The sequence below is a fragment of the Mangifera indica genome, unplaced genomic scaffold (assembly GCF_011075055.1).
Source record: "Mangifera indica cultivar Alphonso unplaced genomic scaffold, CATAS_Mindica_2.1 Un_0108, whole genome shotgun sequence".
NCBI lineage: Eukaryota > Viridiplantae > Streptophyta > Magnoliopsida > Sapindales > Anacardiaceae > Mangifera > Mangifera indica.
Genome location: NW_025401200.1, coordinates 7,501 through 20,546, shown reverse-complemented (window position 1 = coordinate 20,546; position 13,046 = coordinate 7,501). Strand labels below are relative to the sequence as shown.

Below are 13,046 nucleotides of genomic sequence, written 5' to 3'. Positions count from 1 at the left end.
TAAATTAAAGTAAAATATGTGAGAGTGAAATTTGATGGGATCAATCTAAAATTTTAAGAGTTATATTGATATTTTACTTATGCAAAACTTTTTTTAAAATTAAAGAGGACTAGCGATATTTTATATATATCAAAATAAAATTTTTTCAAAGTCAGGAGGGTTAATTAATCTCTTTTGACCTATCTGCGTCGGCTCAATTTGTGATGGTTTTATTACATTTATTCTCATTGTGTACAAGGAAGAGCTTCATTATTTTTTTTCTGTGTGACATGTTAAGTTAGATTTAGTTTGGTAAAATTTACAAATTTGAAGCAAAAATTTTTATGGGTATCAGGACGCTTCGAGAATTTGATGAGAGACATGGAGTAATGGGGCTTTGCGTGAAGTTTTAAGAGAAGTGCAAGAGGATTCAAATGTCAAAATAAGTGAGTCATCACATACTTTTGCATAATTTGAGTTTCAGGTTGAGTTTGATAGTTCACTAACAATTCTTCATCAGAGTTCTTTTTCTCCAACGATTCTCGTTCTTTTTCTCTGACGACTCTTCTTCTTATCAATATTACTATCCACAATTCAAGTCAACTTAAGTTTAAAATCAAACTTGATGTTTCGGATTCAAATCAAACTTAAATTGATTTTTGTTTAAATTCAAATCGATTCGAATCTACCCTTACCTACAAGTGTATCTATTGTTTGTGATGAAATAATATTGAAAAAGATAATACCGACCCATAAAGAAATGATGGAAACATTTAAGTACAAGATTTCGTAGAACTCTTTTTCCTGATTTCACAAGCTCAAGCTCTTAAACTGGCTGCATTTATGAACCTTTTTCATAGATTACATCTCATTTCCATGGGAAAGTTATCAAATAATGGAATGATTTCACATGCTCAGGCTCTTGAACTGGTTGCATGTATTTATAAGTCTTTCGTAGATCACATCCCATTTCCGTGGGGAAGTATCAAATATGGAATAAGTTTTTCATCCCCAATGGGTGGTTGCAAAATATAAAGAAGTTAATTGTTTAAAACTCATTAGAGTCATATCAAAATCAAAGGAGAAATGGTTTTAGATTTGGTCCCGAGAACCATCATTTTTTCCTGCTTGGTGTGTTTTAACTACTCATAATCCGGCTCAAGTAAGAATTCCTCGCTTAAAAAACAGTGTTTCTTTTTCATTACAAACCAACTCTTTTATGGGCAAATTGCATTAGGTTTGAAGGTTCCTCAGACAAGCCAACTCTTTTATAAGCAAATTGCACTAGGTTTTTGAAGGTTCCTTGGTTGGGGATTCGAGTCCAGTCAAACACCGATTCAAACTCAAGTAGCTTGAATTGTATACACCATTGACTTGGCGATAATAAGGATCAATGGTCTTTTACTCATGTCAAATGTCAACTGGCTCGACCAGGTCAAGATTTCATTGAGAGTTCCTTTTATACATACAGTCCATAATTGAATTCAAGGAAGAGCAAATCCACACCATAATTAACAAATTAGATTAACCCTCATATGTTATATCAGAATATAGACCGTTAATAAACATAACAAGTAAATTAAAAGCAGTCACAAACTAGTTAATAACTTTTACAGTAACCACGTAAAACAAAAATGGCCATACCCTGTACATATATACAGCCTCCTGATATCAACCCTTTACCACGACTGGCTAGATACATCAATTCATCCCCAGATCAGGTTCGGTAATTGAATTACTTTGCATTTGTGGAATATGGGCTCTCCGACTATTCAAGAGATACCCCTGCAGGTGCGGCGGAGCGGTGGACAGGGAAGACCCTTGCAGGTGTGGCGGAGCAGTGGACAGGGAAGACCCTTGCAGGTGTGGCGCAGCAGTAGACAGGGAAGGGCCTTGCAGGTGTGGCACAGCAGTGGAAAGGGAAGACCCTTGCAGGTGTGGTGCAGCAGTAGCGAGGGAAGTTGGATTGGAAAATGGCCTCGCTAGTTGAGTTGGCTGGGTTGGCTGAATCATGAACTCTCTAAGAGCAGCAGAATATGCCCGACCAGAAAGGCTTCCTCGCATTCGACCTGTGGGCTGCCAATTTTGCTCTGATGGCAACTCAATGTTCGCTCTTTGCTCCCCTGCTGATGCCTTAGCACCCTCCGTGTTTGCTTGGTATGGAGGCCCTGTTCTGGATGATTGAACTTGAACTGGCACAGTTGGTGGCTGTCTAGCCATCTGGTTTGAAATTCTACCAGTGACAGGAGTAGAAACCATACCCCTGGACCGTTGGGTGCTCCCAGTACCTCCTATATGGGCAACCCCAACTGGTACACTCCCTTGTTGAGTTGGAGTTCTTGAGAGAGATGGTGACTGGATCATCCTTGGGGATTGGCTCCTGGATTGCGGCAACCTAATGTTTGGAGTTTGCTGCTGGCGTAAACTCTGATTTTCAGTTGAAAGCCCAGAAGATGATCGGTTAGCACCAGGAAATATGCTTGAAGCTGGAAGGCCAACAACCTGAAAAACAGATCGATTTTTTATTATTCCTCTTCTGTAAGGAAAGATGGTATAATAAATCATGGAAGACCAAAAAGAAGTAGAATAATGAAATATTATCCCAATAAACACCAAACGGTAAAACCAACAGCTAAATGAGCTAAAATACAAAAAGGAAGGTCTAAGAAAAATTGCCTACATCAAAACCAACTTTGGGGTCTGGAATTTTAACTGCAGCAACAGAATAGAAACAGTACAAGGACTAAATGAAAATAATCTAACCTGTGCAGCAGACTGATGCTGCAATGAAGATGAAGCTATATCTGCCCCTAAAAATGCATTTATTGGGGATCGAGAGAACTGTTGCTGCAGCTCCATATCACTGTAACCATTTCCAACAGAAAGGGCAGTCTGAGAAGCAAGCAACGAACTATTACAAACATTTCCAACAGACAGGGTGGTCTGAGAAGCAGGGGAAGATCCATTAGGGGTAACAAAATTAAAATTAGCTCCTGATCTTTGTTGCGGAGTTGGTGTCTGGGGCTGAGCTGGGAGAGCCTGAACTGCTATTGGAGTCCGGTTTATATTTCTGTTTAGTGACACCCTCCCATATTCATGGTTGTTCACAAATGGTGAGTGTAGTAACTGCATATCATTTGGTGCAGCATATTGGCTTTGCAGCACAGGAGTTGTAAGATTTGGATAGATAAGAGCCTCTGCTTCCCGATCAAGTGCATGAGAAATGACATCAGTTACTGCAGGAGAAATGGCATCAGCTAACAGAGGAGATGACAAAAAATTGGCAGAAGCAGACCCAGAAATGCCACCACCACTTGAGTTTGCAGACCCATATGGAAATAAAAGTCCGGCCCAGAAGTCATCCTCTATTTGAGAGACGACATTATTATTGACTCCAACAGTATTGATCAACTCTGATGGCCTAGTTATATTTGTAGGAACAGGTTGACTTTGTAAATCAGTGAGGACAGGTTTCCTGTCTTCAATTTCACCAAAGATCACTGCATCTGTCTCATCATCATCCTTTGTGAGATCTAAAACAGCAGGACTAGAATTCAAGGTGCCAGGAGGCTCTTGCTGCTCTGATCCTTGGTTTTCACCACTAAGGATCTTATCATGTGCCTGGATCATGTTGTCATCACTTTCCAGGATAGCTTTCCATGATCCATCTGCGGAGATAATCACATCAGCAACATTTTTTCCTACTTCTCTCAGAACCTGGGAAAAGATAGCAGGTTTAACAGTTTATACCACAAAACACCAAATGGAGAAAAGTACAATATCACTGCTACTTGCCTGAACCATATTTTGATCAACACGAATATCAGTGTAGCAAACATGCTGATTGCAGTGTGGACAGCGCCAGGATGGTCTTCTCGAATTTATATCAACAAAATTACTAAAATCAAAACACTGCAGCAAACAGAAATCAGATACTGACACTAGGACACAAAAATAGTGAGAGAGAGAGAGGGGGTAAATGGATAACAATGACAAATTTTAAAATTATTGTAAAGAATTCTAAGATTTATAGTAGTTCCAGATTTGAGAATTTCACCAACTTTATGTAAAATTTCAGAATCATAAGCCCAGTCGGTAAAACAAAATAGGCACAGCATTTTTTATAGCACAGATCCAAATCATGGTGAAACTGTAAACATTCTATAGTTTCCTGGAGAGCAGTGGCTTCTTGAGATAGAGTCATATGACAAACTCACCTGAAGATGTTTACATGATTTTCCTTTAACAGGAGTTCTGATACGTGTATAACTGTCAAGAAAGAGAGCCAATCAACAACTTAATAAAAAAATTGAGCTTGTACAAGAGCAAAAGGATACAACAAGTGACAAATGTTAACATTCCACGATTCACACACCAAAAAACAAATGCTAAATAGAGCCAGACACAATATTCTGTGTACATCTCATAATTGGTTAAACATAACAGATAGTTAACCTCATCCTATACCCCGCTGAGATGGAGAAGAGAACCCTTTTTTCCCCTTTTATGAGAAACCATAGGTATATGTAAGAAATAAGAAATTATGTATATATAGCCAACCACAGAATGGAGGTTCCAGAGGGAAAGGGGGAACGGGCCTAACAGATATTACTTTCCCTTCCAAAACAAATATACCACCATATTCAGTAGTATAATGCTACCGCCAATCAAATCAGTTTTTTTAATGATAGAATAAATGTCTGATCCACCTCTTATTTTATTATCTTAGTATATTTTTGTATAAAAAAGATATGAAAATTAACTTTTCATTGGCACACTGTAGAAACAATAAGTGTCCAAGATCTTTGGCCATTGAGATATATGAGATATTCATATGCAAGTGCCTTGCCTAAATTACCAAGGTTATAATGCTCGTAGTTCCTTGCAATTCAAAGAAGGTAAATAAGAATAACTTTTTGTATCATAGCATACCTTATCGGACAATTAAGTGAAACTCTTGATGGCCCCTCAATTATGTCAGAATCTAATGCACCAAAAGGAATAAAATTAAGAAAAGGAAAAAAACCAAAATATATAGCATGCATATGGCATTACAGATTTATAGAACGTCACAGCTAAGCGGCAGGATCAGCCCCTTAGCTTCAAGCATATTTGTCCGTCAAAATTAAACCTCTGGATTTAAGAATAATGAACGGTGAGGATTAATTATTGTGTAGTAATTGTCTCTTTTTCTCTTTCCTCATTATTTCTCTAATATTCTCTCTCATATATATTCTCTAATGAACAAATTTCTCCATTATTCTCTCCACTCTCATATTATCATTAACTTGAGGAACAATTTTTGGGTCATTTATTTTTTTCATGTTTTTACAAAGTTGATCCTTGTTCTTTAACCAAGATCTAACTTGTTCAATTTGTAATATAAATTAGCATCCAATTTGTCTATGACCAAGGCTAACATATTTCAATATTCATAGAAAAGTAAAAATTACTCATAATTATAAAGTTTCATTTCAATATTAATGAAAAGGGCCAAAAAAGTTACTACTGACTTTTGAGATTTAAGGAAAGAGGGAAATGAGAAGAAAGGAAAGAAGAGAGAGAAAGAACAGAAATATTTAATATAGTAATTGTGTGTATTTTTTCCGATGTCATTAAATCAAAATCAGTTTTTCCATGTCACTATATCTGAGCCATAGATCATTTTATAATCTAAAGGATTAAATTTGATGTAAGAATATAAATGAAGTTAAGATGTATCTTGTTTTCATTTCTAATTTCTTTTCTTTTCCTTGATGCATACCTGAATCTTGTACAGCCATATCAGACTGAACATAATCTTGTACCGAGGAAGAGTCAAGCGATGGCTCCATACTCATAAAAGAAACAACTACAACATAATGACCTAAAAAAAAAATTACAGTCTCTGTCAAAGCAGTGTCACATGACTGAATAAAAATGTGCGGACCTAGAGAACTTGTGTCAAGCATACCATTGAACTGACCCACTGCTTGAAGAAGATTTGTTCCATATTTAAGCATTGCAGTCACATTTGTTGGCAACTGTGGCCCTGGATCCTAAAAGGGACAAAAAAACAAAAAGAGAAGTTCAATTGTGTCTATGCTACATGTGCATCGGGTGCTGTTATATACACAAACATATCTGCATGTACTAGCACAAACCATCAAAACATTAGTTCTCCTATCAACTCCCTTTCCATTCAAAAGAAAGCTACAAAAGGTAAACAGAAAGTGATCAGAATAAAATAAAAGCAATTCAAAAGGCAAAAATGAATTCCAATGAATAATTCATACTTTGCTTCTTGGGGACTTATGATACAAGCAGAAGTCTGTATATCATCTGTTCGTGCTACAAATAACCGCTGCAGGCAAAACAGAAAAGAGAATAAAATATGCTGATACCAAAAAATCACAAATACTCCAAGTGTGCAAGATATGCATGTAGATATTTGAAAATTGTCTGCATCCAGTACTCACAAAGATACAGTACATTTATTCTGTCACATTTATCTTATCTTCATCAAGAAGAGCCAGTGTCAGATACCACAATACTGGATACTGGTATGACATCTAAATGCTCCTTTTAATGAAGAAATTTCACTTTGTCAAGAAACATCCATGTTGCATACTGTCTCATACCTAACACTAGCACACAAGCCCACATAGCTTCAACTTATAAAATAGTACAACAGTAACATGTCAAAAATACAAAGTATACCAGGAAACTCTAGGCATAAAAAGCACAAGATGTCATTTACCAGGAATTCTATAGACAAACACAGAAAGGCAGTACAAAAACAAAAGATAAGGCATTCATCCACTGGAACTGTAAATACTCAACTATATGAAATTTATATTAAGCTAAATTGGATTGTCTCACAAAATGCAATATATTTTGTAAGACATGCTGCTGCACTCCATAACAGGCTTTCAGAATCTAGTTAAATAAGATATGCTTACTATTTCTGGAGGAGAATGTACAGTGTTCTTTGAGATTGCAAAATCGATCATGTATGCCCCATATCCAGGCTGCAAAGCAACAGAAATTAATACATGCTTCAAGTAAACAAAGGGTTTTGAAGAAGCTAAGGAGAGAATGATTTTCCAATGAAGTACGGACTAATTCTTTGGTTCTCTCTATCAATCAGTTCCTAAAAAATTCATAAATACTTTCCTTTTAATTCATAAAAATTATGATGCTCTTATTGTATTAAATTCAATTATTCTTTCTTTGTGCTGAGTGTTATCTTTTGGGATTAGGAGGTTGAGTGTTCTCTGACAAATGCATCATAGGTATTAAGCCCCCCTCCGTCCTCCTTCCAAATTATTATATAAATATTTATATACATACATACATACATACATACATAAGTTGTATTAGCATGAGAAACCACCTTAACCTCAAGAGAAGCCAGTATCGGCCCCATCTTCATTTTTGGATAAAACCTGCGCAGAGGAGACAGAGAGAAACACAGAGCTTTCAAATAATATATCAAACTATTCCAAATTATACTGTGAAAAGAAGCAAAATTAGGACCATCATAGATTCACTAGGTAAGCTTTCCAGTTGCAAATACCCTCAATTAGCACACCCAATTAAGGAAATAGATATTAAGTAAGAGAAGATAACTCTGACTAAAGTTCCCAGGTGTTAAAAGTATACTGCTGGAACCTGGAATGCTTATGTGGTACAGTGAAAAACGACAATGAATCTTAATTCCTGTGAATTGAAGCATTTTTTCTTATTCTTGCTTGAAATAATAACCATTAGAAGTCCAAGGAGGGTCACACAACACATTTAACTAGTGAAAACACTTAACAGAAGTTGCTAAGGCCTAAATATTACAGAAAAAGTGAGTTTTAGGCTACAAGCCCAGTACTATAAGGCAGAAATCAATTACAAGGAAAAATTAACAGATCAACATCAGTTCAAATCCGTAATATAAGAACAAAATATAAACATGAGCACAATAGGACTCCTACATGTTCATAATTGTTGAGATAGCGGAAGACAAATTGCTTGGTCCAGCTTTAATATCTTTACTTTTGGAGAAGCCACTCCCTACCTAATAATCAGAAGGATAACAATCAGTAATGTCAATGTAACACATATTCAATAAACAAAAAGCATTCCCTATGAAAAATATTAGTAGCAAACCTCATCAGCAAGAGTAAGAAGCTCTTGACTCTCCATATCTGAAAACCAGCCAATCTTACAAGCATTCTACCATTAAAAAAAAACAACATCAGTTGAAATACCCATCAACAAATAACTACAACATGTATAAGCATAAAGAAACAACTTATATTACCAACAAAAAAGACCAGCTTTACAACATGCCAGGCAGTCACAGATATGAGTGGTAGTGTGCACAAAAAAAGATATACAGAATCAAGCTTTAATGTGTTTCAAACGGAAAAAGGAAAACTAATTCAAACATAATGACCAGAAAAAAAAACATAACAAATGCCAAATGGATCACACAGAGAAGATGAGAGGAACAAATAGAAAAACAAAGAATAGAACATTCTTCAAAATGCTGCCAAAAAAAGTATGAAATTGTTTAATTTCTTGCACTAGATTCAGAAAAAGTTAACTAAGAATCAATCCGATTCAATAAGTATTTAGAATACCTAAGGCATGGCATTAGGTCTTTCTTTAATTAAATATCTAAAGAGCATGAGTAAAATAAAAACTCCAGAGTTAAGGTATCCAATAGCAGAAATAAAATTCTTTGAAAAGAAAAATAAAATCACTCAAATAAATGAAGTTATCAACCACAAAGAAAATCCTGCATTAAGAAAATGTAAAATTCAATCCATAGCAGTATGCATGCTGTAAGAATTTTCAAGAAGGATCCCATTCAATCTACCCAAATCACAACACAAAAATCAAGATAGTATATGCCATTTTTTCATGGTCACATAAACAATGACCCAGAAGAATAATCCACCACTGTAATCCAAAATATTCTTGTTCTGTAAAACATGCCGAAAGACAGCCAGCATTATGTCAGGTGAAAATTCAAAAATTGCATGACATGCCATCTCTAAATTAACTCATCTATATTTCAGTCTTAAACTGCAAACTCCAGCACTCAAAGATACCTTAACAGAGATCATAAGCACCATAATAGCACCTTGCAGTACGAGATCATTCCTCCATTGGCATACCTACACAAACACAATAAGAAATAATGGCTTCTCAATGTAAAATTACAAAAAAGACAGATGCTAAAACTGAGAGAGAGTGAGACCAAAAAAAAAGAGGTTAAACTGCAATCCCCACAAACATAAATCTAAACAATAACTAGAAAATAATACTAAATACACATAGAACAAACACATCCAGTGCAAAAAAAATCAGAGGTAGCCAAGTATAACACAAGAAATGACCTGTTTCAACAATTTAGGTAACTCTTGAGCTTTGACAGGAATCTCATTGTGCGCAACAGAATAATCAATACCCCTGCAATACAAACTGAATATAGTCAAGCTCCATTAAACATCATGCTATAGTAATACACGAAAACCCACTAAAGTACACCATGAAACATGCTAAAACTACATCTAAAAATTTTAATAGAAAAGCCAAACAAAGTAAAATCCCCTTCAGGGCGATTTCACAACAGAATAAATTCTCCTAAAACAACAAGCAAGAAAAAAAGCCACGTGCAAAATGGGTAATATTATCTTTGCAAACAAATCTTACAAAATTATTAATAAAAAAAATGACATATCATCATAAAGTGAAAGAAAAACAGTAAATATATTCAAATCACTCAAACACATACTAGCCCATCTGTTAGTTTATATGAATAAGTTAGTACCGGGCAAGAGAGAGGCAGAGATGGAAGAACTCCATGATGCTAGATGTGCTACCAGGATGGAAAACGTGAGAGGCCAATCGCTCGGCCACGGCGGTGACTCTGACGGAATTCACTAACGACGGCGATAATTCAGGTCTGACACCCATGCTACGTTCAGTGTTTACCTCCTCAAGCGTCACAGTGACACCATCACCATGCCTACATAACCTTTTTCTCTCTTAATCTCTTACGGTGGTTGGTTTCTTTTGCAGTTTGTTTGTTCTTTTTCGACCAAATCACTATTCCCCACGCAATCTTTGACGAAGGGACAAATTTTCGCCACCCAAAGTTTCAAGAAAACCAAAATTTTACCGGCGAATTATTTTTATTATTGAATTCTGATTAAATCTTTATTAGAAATAACAGTTTTCTTCTTTTAGTTTTCTTGTAAAACTGGCATTAACACTTTATAGTTTATATAAATACAAATTATCAACATATTTTTACGGTTATTTTTTAAATAATTAAGAGTGTAATAAAATTTTAAAAACACTCAAAACTTGTTTTATAGATCTAGATGTTATTCAATCAATCTATGTATCTATCAACACATAATTTTGTTCCACGGATCTGTACGATCTGTCACGTAAATTTGTACAATAAATTCAATCATTTTGATTAGATTTTAGATAGTTTTCTTATTAAAAAACCATTGAAAAATGGGAGAAAGTGCCGGTGGTAAAGTTGATGACATGCTAAAATGAATTGTAAAATATGCTAAAATTGACGACATGATAATGAATTTTTTAAAGTAAAAATATAATATTTTAAACTTTAAAGACGATTGTTGTTAACCGTAAAATATAGAAATCCTAAATTATAGGGGCAAAAAAGTAAATTTTTAAAATTAAATTAAAAAAATTATTAATTTTTAAAACTAAGGTAGAAAAAGAAGATAAATTTTTTTTTCTTTAAATAATATTTTTATTCTGATAATAACAATAAAATTTAATAGATGAATAAATATTTAAATTTTTAAAATTTAATAAATAAAAGTTTAACAATGCATTAAACCTGAGTGGAAATGAGTCTTTTGACCTTTTTATTATTGAAATCAAATTAAATTTTTATTAAAAATAATAGTTTAACCCTTTTTTTTTAATTTAATAATCATTATTACCTGACTTTAAAATACTGCGTTGAGGGGATATTAAAATTTTAAAAATTTCAAAATTACCATCCAGTTTGTTTTGAATTTTAAGAAACCCGCCAAAATCTTTTTCTTAGCACCTCCGAATATTTTCGAAGTTTATGTTTTGGCCTTCTTTTCACGGCTTTTGTGTCAATTGCTTCGGTGTTTTGATGGAGGAAGGAATTTTATTTAATTACAGACTAGAATTTTATTTAATAATAAAATTATATATATTAATTTTAAATATATAAATATGTATATATTTAATATATATTTTATATAAATAAATAATTTTAAATTAATAATAAAATAATACTTAATAATATATATAAATATATGTATATTTATATACTTAAAATGAGTATATATTATATTATTTTTTACTATAAATAAGATATTTATAAGAGATATTAATTAAAATAGTTTATTTTTTCCTTGTATATATATATAATCTAAAACATAAAATATCTAAAATACCTTTAGACTTTATACTTATTCAATTAAGTATAAACTCATTCAGTCAAGAGATAAAACTCACTCACTCATTCAGTCAAGACTGAAATATGAGATAAAATAAAATAAAAATATGAAATTTTTTAACGATTTCAATAGTGAAAAAGTTAGCTACGTGGTTGGCTATCCGGCCAATCTATCTAATCAACCCCCAAACTTAAAATTTTTTCTTTTTTAAAATAAATTCAAATTAAAAAATATTATATTTATATAATAAAAAAATAATTATATATGTATAAAATAAATTTTGGCAGCCAGCTGGTCGCATGATTGCAAAATTAAGCTGTGGGAAATGCAAATCGTATCCGAATCATGAAACTTGGCCCGTGTCACAACCCACCACAATTAATTAATTAAAAAAATTAATATTATATTCATAAGAAACCAAAAAGCACTTATGATTAATTAATATGATAACAGCAAGTTAATCAAAAGTATGATAATTAATTAAAATGATATTTATGAAAAATAAAAAATATTAATAATTAATTAATATTATGAATAATCAAAAACATTATTAATAATTAATTAATATCATCGGAAGCCCAAAAGTAACTAATATTATTGGTACCCAAGAGATAGAGTAATATTATTTATATTTATTTTAAGTATATAAATAAATAAATATATATTTATTTGTATTATTATGTGATTAAATATTATTTTATTTTTAATTTAAAAATTTATAATTATATGATAATATATATAAATGTATATCTATTTATGTATTCAAAATAGGTATATAAAATTTTATTGTATCCAAAAGTAATTATATTTTGAAAAAAATTATAAAAAATATATAATTCTGAGAGTTGGTCCACAAAAGCATGCGAGTCAACCTGCAAAGGCATGACCCAAAGAGTCTTGAACTATTTGTGCGCCCTATCATGCTAGCAAATTTGGTCGATCTACTAAACCTACCAATTGGCTAGCTTAGACACAGTGGGTCGCATCGAAACCAATCTAATATAAACCCACTAGCATGTCTAATTTTATATAAGGTTAGAATCTAGTAGGATGGTTTTTACTGTGAACCCTAAAAGATTCTTACGTGGCAACTTATTGATATCGCAAAAGCAATTTGAAAATTCTTTAAACTAAGGTTTTTAAACCTACTGATTTAACTAGTGCAACTACAATGTAGAGCTTTACCTAATTTTGGTTAATAACTGTTATTAAACCGTTTTAAATTATGATTCAACTAAGAGAGTTGTATCAAGTCACAAATCAAATGTAATTTAAAAAAGACAATATCAAAATAAATAAGTTCTTATAAGTGACAAGATCAATACAAGAGAAGTTTGAATAACAAGATGTATGTCAGAAGGATCTTACGAAAAGGTGATCAATATAAGATGGAGTTAGAAATAATATGATTGATGTTGAGAGGAGTTAGAAGTAACAAGAGTAATATTGAGAAAAGATCGGCAACTATGCTTTATGTGGTCTAAATCTAAGGAGTTTGAAGTTTGCAGCTCTCCACTTGTTGTGGCCTCTCACCTTCTTGATCTACTATTCTTAAAAAAAAAAAAAAATCACTTTAGCCTACACTCAAAATAAAAACAACAAAGT

At 33.0% G+C, this 13,046-nt stretch overlaps 1 protein-coding gene across 1 annotated transcript; it reads right to left on the bottom strand.

The window, feature by feature from the left end:
- Positions 1-1,490: 1,490 nt before the first annotated feature.
- Positions 1,491-10,146, bottom strand: LOC123207831. Its single transcript, XM_044625314.1, has 16 exons — positions 9,791-10,146; positions 9,357-9,429; positions 9,069-9,134; positions 8,119-8,184; positions 7,944-8,026; positions 7,355-7,406; positions 6,921-6,989; positions 6,255-6,322; positions 6,123-6,171; positions 5,933-6,017; positions 5,744-5,845; positions 4,912-4,963; positions 4,197-4,248; positions 3,775-3,891; positions 2,743-3,696; positions 1,491-2,481 (listed from the first exon to the last, which is right to left on the bottom strand). Exons 1-16 carry the CDS (start codon positions 9,934-9,936, stop codon positions 1,681-1,683), a joined length of 2,835 nt encoding a protein of 944 aa, XP_044481249.1. The 5' UTR covers positions 9,937-10,146; the 3' UTR covers positions 1,491-1,680.
- Positions 10,147-13,046: the final 2,900 nt, after the last annotated feature.